Source organism: Salmo trutta, chromosome 22 (assembly GCF_901001165.1).
Source record: "Salmo trutta chromosome 22, fSalTru1.1, whole genome shotgun sequence".
NCBI lineage: Eukaryota > Metazoa > Chordata > Actinopteri > Salmoniformes > Salmonidae > Salmo > Salmo trutta.
In genome coordinates, this window is record NC_042978.1 from 49,722,392 (window position 1) to 49,742,193 (window position 19,802).

The 19,802-nt window shown below is 41.5% G+C and overlaps 1 protein-coding gene across 1 annotated transcript in view; it reads right to left on the reverse strand.

Moving 5' to 3' along the window:
* The window catches only part of LOC115157916 (B-cell lymphoma 6 protein-like), a 115,818-nt gene extending 115,497 nt beyond the window's left edge, over positions 1-321 (reverse strand). The window contains exon 1 of the mRNA XM_029706249.1: positions 278-321. Within this exon, the coding sequence (XP_029562109.1) occupies positions 278-321 (44 nt within the window). The remainder of the gene's footprint in view (positions 1-277) is intronic.
* Between the last annotated feature and the right edge of the window lie 19,481 nt (positions 322-19,802).

Sequence of the window (19,802 nt, forward strand, 5' to 3'; positions counted from 1 at the left end):
GAGAGGAGAGACAGAGAGAGATAGAGAGAGAGAATTTAGGATGAGAGAGGAGGAGAGAGACAGACTGAGAGAGAGACAGAGAGAGATCAGAGAGGAGAGAGAGGACGAGACGAGAGGAGAGTAGGCAGAGACGAGACAGAGAGACGAGAGAGAATGAGGAGAGTAGAGGAGTCACGTATGAGGAGACCGAGAAGGACGGACAGTGCAGAGAGAGAGAGAGAGACAGAGAGAGATAGAGATATCTGTGCGCTTCTTTCCGGTCCTGAGAGCTGCCAACATCATCATTCCTGCTGCCAGGAGCCTCTCAGCCAGCTCAAACATTGGGACACAGGGCCAAGTAAACCACTGCAACATGGACTTTATATAGGGGGCATTACTGACTGTCCCGGACACACCTCATATCCAACACTATGAAATACTACAGAACTTATCACCTCATATCCAACACTATGAAATACTACAGAACTTATCACCTCATATCCAACACTATGAAATACTACAGAACTTATCACCTCATATCCAACACTATGAAATACTACAGAACTTATCACCTCATATCCAACACTATGAAATACTACAGAACTTATCACCTCATATCCAACACTATGAAATACTACAGAACTTATCACCTCATATCCAACACTATGAAATACTACTTAACTTATCACCTCATATCCAACACTATGAAATACTACAGAACTTATCACCTCATATCCAACACTATGAAATACTATAGGACTTATCACCTCATATCCAACACTATGAAATACTACAGAACTTATCACCTCATATCCAACACTATGAAATACTACAGAACTTATCACCTCATATCCAACACTATGGAATACCCACTAGAAATACCAGCAGACCAGCAGGCCTGTTTGTCTGTTTCCTGTGATCGTCATCGAGCCTCTAATCTCTCCCAAACTAAGCTCTGCCTGAACCACCTCCATGAACGTCACGTTCCTTTCACTCTCACAGAAATGTAATATGAAATGTTCACTAGTTTTTAACCAAGACGTGTTTGTCCAATCTGTGCTAGTAATCTTTTGAGGTTGGGTTGCTGCTGTTCCTCTCCTCTGGCCTTCTGATCTACATTTACATTTAAGTCATTTAGCAGACGCTCTTGTCCAGAGCGACTTACAAATTGGTGCATTCACCTTAAGATATCCAGTGGAAAAACCACTTTACAATAGTGCATCTAAATCTTTTTTTGGGGGGGGGGGGGTAGAAGGATTACTTTATCCTATCCCAGGTATTCCTTAAAGATGTCTCCGGAAGGTGGTGATTGACTCCGCTGTCCTGGCGTCGTGAGGGAGCTTGTTCCACCATTGGGGTGCCAGAGCAGCGAACAGTTTTGACTGGGCTGAGCGGGAGCTGTGCTTCCTCAGAGGTAGGGAGGCGAGCAGGCCAGAGGTGGATGAACGCAGTGCCCTTGTTAGGGTGTAGGGCCTGATCAGAGCCTGAAGGTACGGAGGTGCCGTTCCCCTCACAGCTCCGTAGGCAAGCACCATGGACTTGTAGCGGATGCGAGCTTCAACTGGAAGCCAGTGGAGAGAGCGGAGGAGCGGGGAAACATCATCATCAATGCCTTTCACTCTCACAGAATTTAATATGGGCCATATTTAACCCAAAATCCTTAACCCGAATGTTAAAAGCACATTAAAAGCAGACTTCTTACGATTTTTTTTTTGTACTAGCTAGTCAATAAATAAAATACAAAATTAGAAACATTGTTTATTTTACAGACAAATAAAGGCAATGTCTAAATTATCAACCGTAGCTATAAAATGTATTTCGTGATAAATAGCTGAAAGCAGATCAGATAGATTAGAGATGTACACAGATAGAAAAAAAATATTTGAAAAGTTTACCCATGAAGCATTGGAGCTGATCTCCAGATCTTCAGTCTCTGTTTGACGCTGAGATTCTATAAACCATTTAATAGCTGCAGGCGTGGATTGGCTCCGTCTATCATACTAATGAATATTTACATTAGCGTTAGAATTCATTAGGTGTTATCTGATTGGCCATCTAGATTGGGAGTTGTTTGATTAGTGCCTTCAGGGTAACGCTTTTGTTGTGTGTCTTCTGCGTGTCTTCCACGCTTTTGTTGTGGTTATCCACTCTCTTTTGGAGTCAGACAGTGGCTTGCATTCCTAATTATTACCTTATTCCCTACATGATCCCTGGTCAAAAGTAGTGCACTACCCTATGGACCCTGGTCAAAAGTAGTGCCCTAAATAAGAGATAGGGTCCTATTTGGGACGTAGACTGTGTCTATGATATGGCAGATCTTCCATATCTTTCACGATCTTCATCTCTTTTGACTGACAGGACTCTATTGAGTTTCCATTGATGAGCTTAAGTGAACAAAGAGAGAGAAGGGAGACATTACAAAGACCATGGCCCGTATTCATAAGACTAGGAGTGCTGATCTTGGATCAGGTCCCTCCCAGTCCACGTAATCTATTTTATTATGAGCTAAATTGCAAAACTGATCCTTACAGAATATACAGAACACCCTACAGAATATAAAGAACACCCTATAGAATATACAGATGTCACGTCCTGACCATAGTAAGATGTGATTTTCTATGGTAGAGTAGGTCAGGGCGTAACAGGGGGTGTTTTGTGTTTTTCTATGTTTTCTATTTCTATGTTTAGGTTCTGGTTTTTCTATTTCTATGTTGGGGATTTTTGGGTTGATCTCCAATTGGAGGCAGCTGGTCCTCATTACCTCTGATTGGAGATCATATTGAAGTAGGGGTTTTTCTTCCTGGGTTTTGTGGGTGATTATCTTTTGAGTAGTGTTTGTTTCTCTCTGCGTCACGGTTTGTTGCTTTGTAAATTCAGTTATTTATGTTTTGCAAAGTTTCACGGATTTAAAAAAATGTGGAACTACAAACACGCTGCACTTTGGTCCGATCCTTTAGACAACCGTGACAACAAAACACCCTACAGAATATAAAGAACACCCTATAGAATATAAAGAACACCCAACAGAATATAAAGAATACCCTATAGAATATACCCTGTGGCTCAGCTGGTAGAGCATGGTGTTTGCAATGCCAGCATGGTGTGTGCAACGCCAGGGTTGTGGGTTCGATTCCCACCGGGGGCCAGTACAAATTATTATTTTTTTAAATAAAAAATGCATGGAATGAAATGAAATGTATGTATTCAATACTGTAAGTCGCTCTGGAAAAGAGCATCTGCTAAAATGACTAAAATGTAAAATACAGAACACCCTACAGAATATACAGAACATCCTACAGAATATAAAGAACACCCTATAGGAGAGAAAGAACACCCTATAGAAGAGAAAGAACACCCTATAGGAGAGAAAGAACACCCTACAGAAGAGAAAGAACACCCTATAGAAGAGAAAGAACACCCTATAGAAGAGAAAGAACATCCTACAGAATATAAAGAACACCCTATAGAAGAGAAGAACACCCTATAGAAGAGAAAGAACACCCTATAGAAGAGAAAGAACACCCTATAGAAGAGAAAGAACACCCTATAGAAGAGAAGAACACCCTATAGAAGAGAAAGAACACCCTATAGAAGAGAAAGAACAACCTATAGAAGAGATAGAAACACCCTATAGAAGAGAAAGACAACCCTATAGAAAGAGATAGAACACCCTATAGAAGAGAAGAACACCCTAGAGAAGAGAAAGAACACCCTATAGAAGAGAAAGAACACCCTATAGAAGAGAAAGAACACCCTATAGAAGAGAAAGAACACCCTATAGGAGAGAAAGAACACCCTATAGGAGAGAAAGAACACCCTACAGAAGAGAAGAACACCCTATAGAAGAGAAAGAACACCCTATAGAAGAGAAAGAACACCCTATAGAAGAGAAAGAACACCCTATAGAAGATAAAGAACACCCTATAGAAGAGAAAGAACACCCTATAGAAGAGAAGAACACCCTATAGAAGAGAAAGAACACCCTATAGAAGAGATAGAACACCCTATAGAAGAGAAAGAACACCCTATAGAAGAGATAGAACACCCTATAGAAGAGAAAGAACACCCTATAGGAGAGAAAGAACACCCTACTAGAAGAGAAGAACACCCTATAGGAGAGAAAGAACACCCTACAGAAGAGAAAGAACACCCTATAGAAGAGAAAGAACACCCTATAGAAGAGAAAGAACACCCTATAGAAGAGAAAGAACACCCTATAGAAGAGAAGAACACCCTATAGAAGAGATAGAACACCCTATAGAAGAGATAGAACACCCTATAGAAGAGATAGAACACCCTATAGAAGAGAAAGAACACCCTACAGAAGAGAAAGAACACTACAGAAGAGAAAGAACACCCTATAGAAGAGAAAGAACACCCTATAGAAGAGAAAGAACACCCTATAGAAGAGAAGAACACCCTATAGAAGAGAAAGAACACCCTATAGAAGAGAAAGAACACCCTATAGAAGAGAAAGAACACCCTACAGAAGAGATAGAACACCCTATAGAAGAGAAAGAACACCCTATAGAAGAGAAGAACACCCTATAGAAGAGAAAGAACACCCTATAGAAGAGAAAGAACACCCTATAGAAGAGATAGAACACCCTATAGAAGAGAAGAACACCCTATAGAAGAGAAAACACCCTATAGAAGAGAAAGAACACCCTATAGAAGAGATAGAACACCCTATAGAAGAGATAGAACACCCTATAGAAGAGAAGAACACCCTATAGAAGAGAAGAACACCCTATAGAAGAGAAGAACACCCTATAGAAGAGATAGAACACCCTATAGAAGAGAAAGAACACCCTATAGAAGAGATAGAACACCCTATAGAAGAGATAGAACACCCTATAGAAGAGATAGAACACCCTATAGAAGAGATAGAACACCCTATAGAAGAGAAAGAACACCCTATAGAAGAGAAGAACACCCTATAGAAGAGAAGAACACCCTATAGAAGAGATAGAACACCCTATAGAAGAGATAGAACACCCTATAGAAGAGATAGAACACCCTATAGAAGAGATAGAACACCCTATAGAAGAGAAGAACACCCTATAGAAGAGATAGAACACCCTATAGAAGAGATAGAACACCCTATAAGAAGAGATAGAACACCTATAGAAGAGAAGAACACCCTATAGAAGAGATAGAACACCCTATAGAAGAGATAGAACACCCTATGAAGAGATAGAACACCCTATAGAAGAGATAGAACACCCTATAGAAGAGAAGAACACCCTATAGAAGAGAAGAACACCCTATAGAAGAGAAAGAACACCCTATAGAAGAGATAGAACACCCTATAGAAGAGATAGAACACCCTATAGAAGAGAAGAACACCCTATAGAAGAGAAGAACACCCTATAGAAGAGAAGAACACCCTATAGAAGAGATAGAACACCCTATAGAAGAGATAGAACACCCTATAGAAGAGAAGAACACCCTATAGAAGAGATAGAACACCCTATAGAAGAGAAGAACACCCTATAGAAGAGAAAGAACACCCTATAGAAGAGATAGAACACCCTATAGAAGAGAAGAACACCCTATAGAAGAGAAGAACACCCTATAGAAGAGATAGAACACCCTATAGAAGAGATAGAACACCCTATAGAAGAGAAGAACACCCTATAGAAGAAGAACACCCTATAGAAGAGAAGAACACCTATAGAAGATAGAACCCTATAGAAGAGATAGAACACCTATAGAAGAGATAGAACACCCTATAGAAGAGATAGAACACCCTATAGAAGAGATAGAACACCCTATAGAAGAGAAGAACACCCTATAGAAGAGATAGAACACCCTATAGAAGAGATAGAACACCCTATAGAAGAGATAGAACACCCTATAGAAGAGATAGAACACCCTATAGAAGAGAAGAACACCCTATAGAAGAGAAGAACACCCTATAGAAGAGATAGAACACCCTATAGAAGAGATAGAACACCCTATAGAAGAGAAGAACACCCTATAGAAGAGAAAGAACACCCTATAGAAGAGAAGAACACCCTATAGAAGAGATAGAACACCCTATAGAAGAGATAGAACACCCTATAGAAGAGATAGAACACCCTATAGAAGAGATAGAACACCCCTATAGAGAGAAGAACACCCTATAGAAGAGATAGAACACCCTATAGAAGAGAAAGAACACCCTATAGAAGAGATAGAACACCCTATAGAAGAGATAGAACACCCTATAGAAGAGAAGAACACCCTATAGAAGAGAAGAACACCCTATAGAAGAGAAAGAACACCCTATAGAAGAGATAGAACACCCTATAGAAGAGATAGAACACCCTATAGAAGAGAAGAACACCCTATAGAAGAGAAGAACACCCTATAGAAGAGAAGAACACCCTATAGAAGAGATAGAACACCCTATAGAAGAGATAGAACACCCTATAGAGAGAAGAAGAACACCCTATAGAAGAGAAGAACACCCTATAGAAGAGAAGAACACCCTATAGAAGAGAAAGAAACACCCTATAGAAGAGATAGAACACCCTATAGAAGAGGAAGAAACACCCTATAGAAGAGAAGAACACCCTATAGAAGAGATAGAACACCCTATAGAAGAGATAGAACACCCTATAGAAGAGAAGAACACCCTATAGAAGAGAAGAACACCCTATAGAAGAGATAGAACACCCTATAGAAGAGAAGAACACCCTATAGAAGAGATAGAACACCCTATAGAAGAGATAGAACACCCTATAGAAGAGATAGAACACCCTATAGAAGAGAAGAACACCCTATAGAAGAGAAAGAACACCCTATAGAAGAGATAGAACACCCTACAGAAGAGAAAGAACACCCTACAGAAGAGAAAGAACACCCTATAGAATATAAAGAACCCCCTATAGAAGAGATAGAACACCCTACAGAAGAGAAGAACACCCTATAGAAGAGATAGAACACCCTACAGAAGAGATAGAACACAACAAGGAGAATTCCAGATTGCCCCTTCAAGGGTGTGATGAGAACTATTCAGTTCAGAAGCAAATTCCACCCACAGAGCATGTTACCACCACAAATCAGACAAATGTGATGCATTGTTAGTAAGACCTTAGTACCCTTTATTGTGTTGTCTGGTAAGGTGTATGAGGTGATGTCTGGTAGGTGTATGAGGTGTTGTCTGGTGGGTGTATGAGGTGTTGTCTGGTAAGGTGTTGTCTGGTAGGTGTATGAGGTGTTGTCTGGTGGGTGTATGAGGTGTTGTCTGGTGGGTGTATGAGGTGTTGTCTGGTAAGGTGTTGTCTGGTAGGTGTATGAGGTGTTGTCTGGTAGGGTGTATGAGGTGATATCTGGTAAGGTGTTGTCTGGTAAGGTGTATGAGGTGATATCTCTCATACACCTCCACCATGGCCAAGACCAAAGAGCTCTCCAAGGATGTCAGGGACAAGATTGTAGACCAACACAAGGCTGGAATGGGCTACAAGACCATTGCCAAGCAGGTTGGTGAGAAGGTGACAACAGTTGGTGCGATGATTCGCAAATGGAAGAAACACAAAAGAACTGTCAATCTCCCTCGGCCTGGGGCTCCATGCAAGATCTCACCTCGTGGAGTTGCAATGATCATGAGAACGGTGAGGAATCAGCCCAGAACTACACAGGAGGATCTTGTCAATGATCTCAATGCAGCTGGGACCATATGTCCCCAAGAAAACAATTGGTAACACACTACGCCGTGAAGGACTGAAATCCTGCAGCGCCCGCAGGGTCCCCCTGCTCAAGAAAGCACATATACATGCCCGTCTGAAGTTTGCCAATGAACATCTGAATGATTCAGAGGACAACTGGGTGAAAGTGTTGTGGTCAGATGAGACCAAAATGGAGCTCTTTGGCATCAACTCAACTCGCCATGTTTGGAGGAGAAGGAATGCTGCCTATGACCCCAAGAACACCATCCCCACCGTCAAATATGGAGGTGGAAACATTATGCTTTGGGGGTGTTTTACTGCTAAGGGGACAGGACAACTTCACAGCATTAAAGGGACGATGGACGGGGCCATGTACCGTCAAATCTTGTGTGAGAACCTCCTTCCCTCAGCCAGGGCATTGAAAATGGAACGTGGATGGGTATTCCAGCATGACAATGACCCAAAACACATGGCCAAGGCAACAAAGGAGTGGCTCAAGAAGAAGCACATTAAGGTCCTGGAGTGGCCTAGCCAGTCTCCAGACCTTAATAATCCCATAGAAAATCTGTGGAGGGAGCTGAAGGTTCGAGTTGCCAAACGTCAGCCTCGAAACCTTAATGACTTGGAGAAGATCTGCAAAGAGGAGTGGGACAAAATCCCTCCTGAGATGTGTGCAAACCTGGTGGCCAACTACAAGAAACGTCTGACCTCTGTGATTGCCAACAAGGGTTTTGCCACCAAGTACTAAGTCATGTTTTGCAGAGGGGTCAAATACTTATTTCCCTCATTAAAATGCAAATCATTTTATAACATTTTCGACATGCGTTTTTCTTGATTTTTTTGTTGTTATTCTGTCTCTCACTGATCAAATAAACCTACCATTAAAATTATAGACCGATCATTTCTTTGTCAGTGGGCAAACATACAAAATCAGCAGGGGATCAAATACTTTTTTCCCTCACTGTACTATCATCATGTTTACTATCATCATGTTTACTATCATCATGTTTAGCATCATCATGTTTAGCATCATCATGTTTACTATCAACATGTTTACTATCATCATGTTTACTATCATCATGTTTACTATCATCATGTTTACTATCATGTTTACTATCATGTTTACTATCATCATGTTTACTATCATGTTTACTATCAACATGTTTACTATCATCATGTTTAGTATCATGTTTACTATCATCATGTTTAGTATCATGTTTACTATCATCATGTTTACTATCATGTTTACTATCATGTTTACTATCATCATGTTTACTATCATCATGTTTACTATCAACATGTTTACTATCATCATGTTTAGTATCATGTTTACTATCATCATGTTTAGTATCATGTTTACTATCATCATGTTTACTATCATCATGTTTACTATCATCCTGTTTACTATCAACATGTTTACTATCAACATGTTTACTATCAACATGTTTACTATCATCATGTTTACTATCATCATGTTTACTATCAACATGTTTACTATCATCATGTTTACTATCATCACGTTTACTATCATCATGTTTACTATCATCATGTTTACTATCATCATGTTTACTATCATCATGTTTACTATCATCATGTTTACTATCATCATGTTTACTATCATCATGTTTACTATCATCATGTTTAGTATCATCATGTTTACTATCATCATGTTTACTATCATCATGTTTAGTATCAACATGTTTACCATCATGTTTACTATCATCATGTTTACTATCATCATGTTTACTATCATCATGTTTACTATCATCATGTTTACTATCATGTTTACTGTCATCATGTTTACTATCATCATGTTTAGTATCATCATGTTTACTATCATGTTTACTGTCATCATGTTTACTATCATCATGTTTACTATCATGTTTACTATCATGTTTACTATCAACATGTTTACTATCATCATGTTTACTATCATCATGTTTACTATCATGTTTACTATCATCATGTTTACTATCATCATGTTTACTATCATGTTTACTGTCATCATGTTTACTATCATCATGTTTACTATCATGTTTACTATCATCATATTTACTATCATCATGTTTACTATCATCATATTTACTATCATCATGTTTACTATCATCATGTTTACTATCATCATATTTACTATCATCATGTTTACTATCATCATGTTTACTATCATGTTTACTATCATCATGTTTACTATCATCATGTTTACTATCATCATATTTACTATCATCATGTTTACTATCATCATGTTTACTATCATGTTTACTATCATCATGTTTACTATCATCATGTTTACTATCATCATATTTACTATCATCATGTTTACTATCATCATGTTTACTATCATCATGTTTACTATCATCATGTTTACTATCATCATATTTACTATCATCATGTTTACTATCATGTTTACTATCATCATGTTTACTATCATCATGTTTAGTATCATCATGTTTACTATCATCATATTTACTATCATCATGTTTACTATCATCATGTTTACTATCATCATGTTTACTATCAACATGTTTACTATGATCATGTTTACTATCATCATATTTACTATCATCATGTTTACTATCATCATGTTTACTATCATCATGTTTACTATCATCATGTTTACTATCATGTTTACTATCATCATATTTACTATCATCATGTTTACTATCATCATGTTTACTATCATCATATTTACTATCATCATGTTTACTATCATCATATTTACTATCATCATGTTTACTATCATCATGTTTACTATCATCATGTTTACTATCAACATGTTTACTATCATCATGTTTACTATCATCATATTTACTATCATCATGTTTACTATCATCATGTTTACTATCATCATGTTTACTATCATGTTTACTATCATCATGTTTACTATCATGTTTACTATCATGTTTACTATCATCATGTTTAGTATCATCATGTTTACTATCATCATGTTTACTATCATGTTTAGTATCATCATGTTTACTATCATCATGTTTACTATCATCATGTTTACTATCATGTTTAGTATCATCATGTTTACTATCATGTTTACTATCATCATGTTTACTATCATGTTTACTATCATCATGTTTAGTATCATGTTTACTATCATCATGTTTACTATCATGTTTAGTATCATCATGTTTACTATCATGTTTACTATCATGTTTAGTATCATCATGTTTACTGTCATGTTTAGTATCAACATGTTTAGTATCAACATGTTTAGTATCATCAAACTGAGTCTGCATGCCACCTGACTCTTCAACCTTACTCCATCTGTCTGCTCTGCTGTACACTGTCACGCCCTGACCATAGAGAGCTTTTGGTTCTCTATGGTGTTGTAGGTCAGGGCGTGACTAGGGGGTGTTCTAGTCGATTCATTTCTATGTTTGGGATTGTGTATGGTTCCCAATTAGAGGCAGCTGATTATCGTTGTCTCTAATTGGGGATCATACTTAAGGTGTCCCTGTTCCCACCTTCTTTTGTGGGATATTGTTTTGTGTGAGTGCATTCGGCACCACGTCGTTCACGTTCGTTGTATGTTTATTGTTTAAGTTTTCACTGCAAATAAATATGTGGACCCCCAACTCACGCTGCGCCTTGGTCCGTCCATTATCACGACCGTGACATACACGGCCTCTCCAGTTCCATCTAATGACAGTCCTTCACCCTACATACTGTAGCAATGTACCCTGACCAACTGGATGACAGTGTTTATCATACAGTACCATAGACTTCCATATCAGTAGTCCCTTGTCCCTTATCCCCCACCATACCATGTCTACTTCACAGAGACTTGATCATTTACTCTCAGCTGAACAACATAACTGCCACTTGATTGATGTATGGGGTTAGTTTCATGGAGGATGGTAATTGTTTTCTGATTTGTTCCACTGTGTCTGTTTGATCTCAGCTCTGACAGAGCGAGTACTAGGACTAGCGGGCCAATCCATTGCCAGTAAACCAGACTTGCGAATAAGCTGTCACACATTACAAACGAGATTACCTTTCCAGTGAGGTTGCCCTGGAATCTGAATACACCGTAAGGGGATCCCAGGGCAGGGAAACAAAGTGTATAATAGGCTCCAATCTTCTGGGCTTATCTACACGCTTGCTCTTCTACTGATACTCCTATTAATGTGTGGTGTGAAAGTAGTTTACAAACTGCTCCCAGGCAGCACAAGGTAATCAGTTGTAGAAACCCTCTGAAGTTGTACAGAAAAACGCTAAGAGAAAAAAAATATGTTTTTTTTTTTAACCTTCACCCATTAGGCTACTCACACAGATCTAATGAACTGTGATGTGTTTGAAATATACCATCTCAATGTCATTTGTTTTAATAACACTGTACGCAATTTATTATAGTCACAGCATCTTTAGATGAGTAGAGGTTGGCTTGTCATACTGATGTATGTTGTCTACAACAGGACTCCTCCTTGTTGTGCTAGACCCCTCCTTGCTGTGTTAGACTCCTCCTTGTTGTACTGGACTCCTCCTTGTTGTACTGGACTCCTCCTTGCTGTGTTAGACTCCTCCTTGTTGTGTTAGACTCCTCCTTGTTGTGTTAGACTCCTCCTTGTTGTGTTAGACTCCTCCTTGCTGTGTTAGACTCCTCCTTGTTGTGCTAGGCTCCTCCTTGTTGTGCTAGACCCCTCCTTGTTGTGTTAGACTCCTCCTTGTTGTGTTAGACTCCTCCTTGTTGTGTTAGACTCCTCCTTGCTGTGTTAGACTCCTCCTTGTTGTGCTAGGCTCCTCCTTGTTGTGCTAGACCCCTCCTTGTTGTGTTAGACTCCTCCTTGTTGTGCTAGGCTCCTCCTTGTTGTGCTAGACCCCTCCTTGTTGTGTTAGACTCCTCCTTGTTGTGTTAGACTCCTCCCTGTTGTGTTAGACTCCTCCTTGCTGTGTTAGACTCCTCCTTGTTGTGCTAGGCTCCTCCTTGTTGTGCTAGACCCCTCCTTGTTGTGTTAGACTCCTCCTTGTTGTGCTAGACCCCTCCTTGTTGTGCTAGACCCCTCCTTGTTGTGTTAGACCCCTCCTTGTTGTGCTAGACCCCTCCTTGTTGTACTGGACTCCTCCATGTTGTACTGGACTCCTCCTTGCTGTGTTAGACTCCTCCTTGTTGTGTTAGACTCCTCCTTGTTGTGTTAGACTCCTCCTTGTTGTGTTAGACTCCTCCTTGCTGTGTTAGACTCCTCCTTGTTGTGCTAGGCTTCTCCTTGTTGTGCTAGACCCCTCCTTGTTGTGTTAGACTCCTCCTTGTTGTGCTAGACCCCTCCTTGTTGTGCTAGACCCCTCCTTGTTGTGTTAGACCCCTCCTTGTTGTGCTAGACCCCTCCTTGTTGTACTGGACTCCTCCATGTTGTACTGGACTCCTCCTTGTTGTGTTAGACTCCTCCTTGTTGTGTTAGACCCCTCCTTGTTGTGTTAGACCCCTCCTTGTTGTACTGGACTCCTCCTTGTTGTACTGGACTCCTCCTTGTTGTGCTAGACCCCTCCTTGTTGTGTTAGACTCCTCCTTGTTGTACTGGACTCCTCCTTGTTGTACTGGACTCCTCCTTGTTGTGCTAGACCCCTCCTTGTTGTGTTAGACCCCTCCTTGTTGTGTTAGACCCCTCCTTGTTGTGTTAGACCCCTCCTTGTTGTGTTAGACTCCTCCTTGTTGTGTTAGACTCCTCCTTGTTCTACTGGACTCCTCCTTGTTGTACTGGACCCCTCCTTGTTGTGTTAGACCCCTCCTTGTTGTGTTAGACCCCTCCCTGTTGTACTGGACTCCTCCTTGTTGTGTTAGACCCCTCCTTGTTGTGCTGGACTCCTCCTTGTTGTGCTAGACCCCTCCTTGTTGTGCTAGACCCCTTCTTGTTGTACTGGACTCCTCCTTGTTGTGCTAGACCCCTCCTTGTTGTGCTAGACCCCTCCTTGTTGTGCTAGACTCCTCCTTGTTGTGCTGGACTCCTCCTTGTTGTGTTAGACCCCTCCTTGTTGTGTTAGACCCCTCCTTGTTGTGTTAGACCCCTCCTTGTTGTCTTAGACCCCTCCTTGTTGTGTTAGACCCCTCCTTGTTGTGCTAGACCCCTCCTTGTTGTACTGGACTCCTCCATGTTGTACTGGACTCCTCCTTGTTGTGTTAGACTCCTCCTTGTTGTGTTAGACCCCTCCTTGTTGTGTTAGACCCCTCCTTGTTGTACTGGACTCCTCCTTGTTGTACTGGACTCCTCCTTGTTGTGCTAGACCCCTCCTTGTTGTGTTAGACTCCTCCTTGTTGTACTGGACTCCTCCTTGTTGTACTGGACTCCTCCTTGTTGTGCTAGACCCCTCCTTGTTGTGTTAGACCCCTCCTTGTTGTGTTAGACCCCTCCTTGTTGTGTTAGACCCCTCCTTGTTGTGTTAGACTCCTCCTTGTTGTGTTAGACTCCTCCTTGTTCTACTGGACTCCTCCTTGTTGTACTGGACCCCTCCTTGTTGTGTTAGACCCCTCCTTGTTGTGTTAGACCCCTCCTTGTTGTGTTAGACTCCTCCCTGTTGTGTTAGACTCCTCCTTGTTGTACTGGACTCCTCCTTGTTGTACTGGACTCCTCCTTGTTGTGTTAGACCCCTCCTTGTTGTGTTAGACCCCTCCCTGTTGTACTGGACTCCTCCTTGTTGTGTTAGACCCCTCCTTGTTGTGCTGGACTCCTCCTTGTTGTGCTAGACCCCTTCTTGTTGTGCTAGACCCCTTCTTGTTGTACTGGACTCCTCCTTGTTGTGCTAGACCCCTCCTTGTTGTGCTAGACCCCTCCTTGTTGTGCTAGACTCCTCCTTGTTGTGCTGGACTCCTCCTTGTTGTGTTAGACCCCTCCTTGTTGTGTTAGACCCCTCCTTGTTGTGTTAGACCCCTCCTTGTTGTCTTAGACCCCTCCTTGTTGTCTTAGACCCCTCCTTGTTGTGTTAGACCCCTCCTTGTTGTGTTAGACCCCTCCTTGTTGTCTTAGACCCCTCCTTGTTGTGTTAGACCCCTCCTTGTTGTACTGGACTCCTCCTTGTTGTACTGGACTGCATGCAACCTCTAATTCATTGTTTGATTAAAAACAACAGCAGATTTTACGTCTTGTGAAGTTGACAAGAGGCTTGACACATGGTTGCTGTTAACTCTTAGATGTGGCACAGTGGTATACAGATGTGGTGGTCCTATGTGATGGCAGAGAGGTGGGATACAGCTTGAAACATCAAGACACAGATTGGGTCAACAACTTAAAGGAATTGACAATGGTGACAACAACAACAGCACCCATAGTAATCCTAAAACATGCCCAGACATGAGTTCATTGCTAACTCGATTCATGTGAACATTTATCTGGAGGATAAGCATCAGTGTCAATGTAGCTAACTGTTTTATCAAAAGGTCTTATGAAGTGAAAGTTTACTTCTTGTCATGGTGACAACAGGCCTTGATACATGGCAGTAAAGCCATTATAGAAGCCAACAGACATGTATCACAGCAAGGTGACAACAGGCTTTTTTCCCCTTAAATACAATACAATGCACCACGCCCAGCGGTGTTGACACAGGGCGTTTTACAATATCGTCTGGAATGTAGGATCCCTTGATTATCTCTGCAGGACATACCATTAGAATATTTAGTTTGGTGTGTTTAAGGGGAAGACTCCTCCTGTATAACTATCCAAACAGACAAGAGGAAGATCCTCATGGATACTCAAACTTCAACAACACTTTTACGACCCTGTTGTGACCAGAAACAAAAATCTAAATCAAAATTGCACCAAACTGTGTTCCAAGACGTTCATCTGGTGAATCAAGGATAACCCACTACCGGTAGGTGGTTTTGGTGAATCGACTAGAGACAAACACTGTTAAATCAGAGAGACAGACTGAATCTCTCCCCCTGTTACCCTAGCTGTGGAATCAGAGAGTCAGACTGAATCTCTCCCCCTGTTACCCTAGCTGTGGAATCAGAGAGTCAGACTGAATCTCTCCCCCTGTTAACCTAGCTGTGGAATCAGAGAGTCAGACTGAATCTCTCCCCCTGTTACCCTAGCTGTGGAATCAGAGAGTCAGACTGAATCTCTCCCCCTGTTACCCTAGCTGTGGAATCAGAGAGTCAGACTGAATCTCTCCCCCTGTTAACCTAGCTGTGGAATCAGAGAGTCAGACTGAATCTCTCCCCCTGTTACCCTAGCTGTGGAATCAGAGAGTCAGACTGAATCTCTCCCCCTGTTACCCTAGCTGTGGAATCAGAGAGTCAGACTGAATCTCTCCCCCTGTTACCCTAGCTGTGGAATCAGAGTCAGACTGAATCTCTCCCCCTGTTAACCTAGCTGTGGAATCAGAGAGTCAGACTGAATCTCTCCCCCTGTTACCCTAGCTGTGGAATCAGAGAGTCAGACTGAATCTCTCCCCCTGTTACCCTAGCTGTGGAATCAGAGAGTCAGACTGAATCTCTCCCCCTGTTACCCTAGCTGTGGAATCAGAGAGTCAGACTGTATCACATAGGGCTCTGGTAAAAGGTAGTGCACTACGTAGGGAATAGGGTTCCATAGGGCTCTGGTCTAAAGTAGTGCACTACGTAGGGAATAGGGTGCCATAGGGCTCTGGTCAAAAGTAGTGTACTATGTAGGGAATAGGGTGCCATAGGGCTCTGGTCAAAAGTAGTGCACTACGTAGGGAATAGGGTGCCATAGGGTTCTGGTCAAAAGTAGTGCACTATGTAGGGAATAGGGTGCCATCTGGGACTAAAACTAAGTGAGACAAATTATTACAACACTACTATTGTACGGCTACTTAGAATGCATATGCACAAAATCAAGGATCCTTGTACAGTTATCATGATTTGCATTGAATCCAGGAAATGCAAACAAACTGCTTTGCATGGCAAACATACGTGGTGAATCAGAAACCAGAAACCAGCCCTGTCTGATATGGCTTTACCGTGCGCTCACAAAGGTGAATGAGGTTAATATTCTATTTGAAAAAAAATTCATGAATGAAAAAGCAATTAGGCTGCATTTCAAATGTTTTACAATCTGCTTTGATCAAATATCTATTCATTGCAACAAACAAAAAAATGACAAGATTATAATTATTTGTTTGAAGCTGTAAAACCTCAGTTGAAACAATAACAAAGTTGACACAGTGCCGTTGTTTTGGTAAAAAGACGAGGAATTCACCTGGAGAGATGTAACCACTCTCAGAGTAATAAACAGAGCTGCGGATGCAAGGACTGACCGTCCACGATATCAAAATGATCGTTTTTAAAGATGTTCTATACAGAAATCGCTCCACAATTTCCTGGTTGCTAAGATTTGAATAGTTCCCCTTAATTTCAGTTTATGTGACAAAACAAGCAAGTATAGTGTAGAGAACCATTGTACCATCTAAACCGCTGCAAAATATACACTGCTCAAAAAAATAAAGGGAACACTTAAACAACACAATGTAACTCCAAGTCAATCACACTTCTGTGAAATCAAACTGTCCACTTAGGAAGCGACACTGATTGACAATACATTTCACATGCTGTTGTGCAAATGGAATAGACAACAGGTGGAAATTATAGGCAATTAGCAAGACACCCCCAATAAAGGAGTGGTTCTGCAGTTGGACACCACAGACCACTTCTCAGTTCCTATGCTTCCTGGCTGATGTTTTGGTCACTTTTGAATGCTGGTGGTGCTTTCACTCTAGTGGTAGCATGAGACGGAGTCTACAACCCACACAAGTGGCTCAGGTAGTGCAGCTCATCCAGGATGGCACATCAATGCGAGCTGTGGCAAGAAGGTTTGCTGTGTCTGTCAGTGTAGTGTCCAGAGCATGGAGGCGCTACCAGGAGACAGGCCAGTACATCAGGAGACGTGGAGGAGGCCGTAGGAGGGCAACAACCCAGCAGCAGGACCACTACCTCCGCCTTTGTGCAAGGAGGAGCAGGAGGAGCACTGCCAGAGCCCTGCAAAATGACCTCCAGCAGGCCACAAATGTGCATGTGTCGGCTCAAACGGTCAGAAACAGACTCCATGAGGGTGGTATGAGGGCCCGACGTCCACAGGTGGGGGTTGTGCTTACAGCCCAACACCGTGCAGGACGTTTGGCATTTGCCAGAGAACCCCAAGATTGGCAAATTCGCCACTGGCGCCCTGTGCTCTTCACAGATGAAAGCGGTTTACACTGAGCACGTGACAGACGTGACAGAGTCTGGAGACGCCGTGGAGAACGTTCTGCTGCCTGCAACAGCCTCCAGCATGACCGGTTTGGAGGTGGGTCAGTCATGGTGTGGGGTGGCATTTCATTGGGGGGCCGCACAGCCCTCCATGTGCTCGCCAGAGGTAGCATGACTGCCATTAGGTACCGAGATGAGATCCTCAGACCCCTTGTGAGACCATATGCTGGTGCGGTTGGCCCTGGGTTCCTCCTAATGCAAGACAATGCTAGACCTCATGTGGCTGGAGTGTGTCAGCAGTTCCTGCAAGAGGAAGGCATTGATGCTATGGACTGGCCCGCCCGTTCCCCAGACCTGAATCCAATTGAGCACATCTTGGACATCATGTCTCGCTCCATCCACCAACGCCACGTTGCACCACAGACTGTCCAGGAGTTGGCGGATGCTTTAGTCCAGGTCTGGGAGGAGATCCCTCAGGAGACCATCCGCCACCTCATCAGGAGCATGCCCAGGCGTTGTAGGGAGGTCATACAGGCACGTGGAGGCCACACACACTACTGAGACTCATTTTGACTTGTTTTAAGGACATTACATCAAAGTTGGATCAGCCTGTAGTGGGGTTTTCCAATTTTGAGTGTGACTCCAAATCCAGACTTCCATGGGTTGATAAATTGGATTTCCATTGATTATTTTGTGTGATTTTGTTGTCAGCACATTCAACTATGTAAAGAAAAAAGTATTTAATAAGATTATTTCATTCATTCAGATCTAGGATGTGTTATTTTAGTGTTCCCTTTATTTTTTGGAGCAGTATATTTTCCATAACCAGAAATATTGTATTTTCAGCTGGTGTATAAAACCGAAAGTAAAATATGCAAAAACGAAACTTAAGAACGGGAAGCATAGAAGTAGCACACATAGAACAGATCAACCGTTTCTTAGACTATAACTCACATTTCTATGTGAATTTGGATGGGTCTCCCCAAAAAGTTACATTTTGCAGTTACATAAAGTTACATATTGTTCTTAACTGACTTGCCTAGTTAAATAAAGGTTAAATAAAGAAATAAAAATATGCAGCATATTGCAGCTTGCACATTTACATTGTTTACAAACATTGGAGCAAAACAAACGTATATTTTGGGTTCTGATGGGGTACAACAGTTGAACTAAGCTCACGAGGCATATCAATTATATTCATTCAATGATAAATGGGTATATATCATTCATTTATGAGTCCAAAACACGATGTAGCAACTAAGGATTCTAGATTTTTATTTGTATTTATTTTATTTTATTTAACTTGGGAAGTCAGTTAAAGAACAAATTCTTATTTACAATCACGGCCTACCCCGGCCAAACCTGGACAACGCTGTGCTCCGCCCTATGAGACTCCCAATCACGGCCGGATGTGATACAGCCTGGGATGCTGAACATTTTTTAGAATATATTCATTTTGTTAATTCAGATTTTTCACGGGGGTGCTGCAGCACTCTCAACACCCCTACTTCCCACGGCTATGCTTACATGGATTAATGACTGCTTACATGGATTAATGACTGCTTACATGGATTAATGACTGCTTACATGGATTAATGACTGCTTACATGGATTAATGACTGCTTACATGGATTAATGACTGTTTACATGGATTAATGACTGCTTACATGGATTAATGACCGCTTACATGGATTAATGACTGCTTACATGGATTAATGACTGCTTACATGGATTAATGACGGTTTACATGGATTAATTACTGCTTTACATTGATCAATTACTGCCTTACATGGACAAACATCTCCATTACAGAGGCATATGACTGCCTTACATGGACAAACATCTCCGTTACAGAGGCATATGACTGCCTTACATGGACAAACATCTCCGTTACAGAGGCATATGACTGCCTTACATGGACAAACATCTCCACTACAGAGGCATATGACTGCCTTACATGGACAAACATCTCCACTACAGAGGCATATGACTGCCTTACATGGACAAACATCTCCGTTACAGAG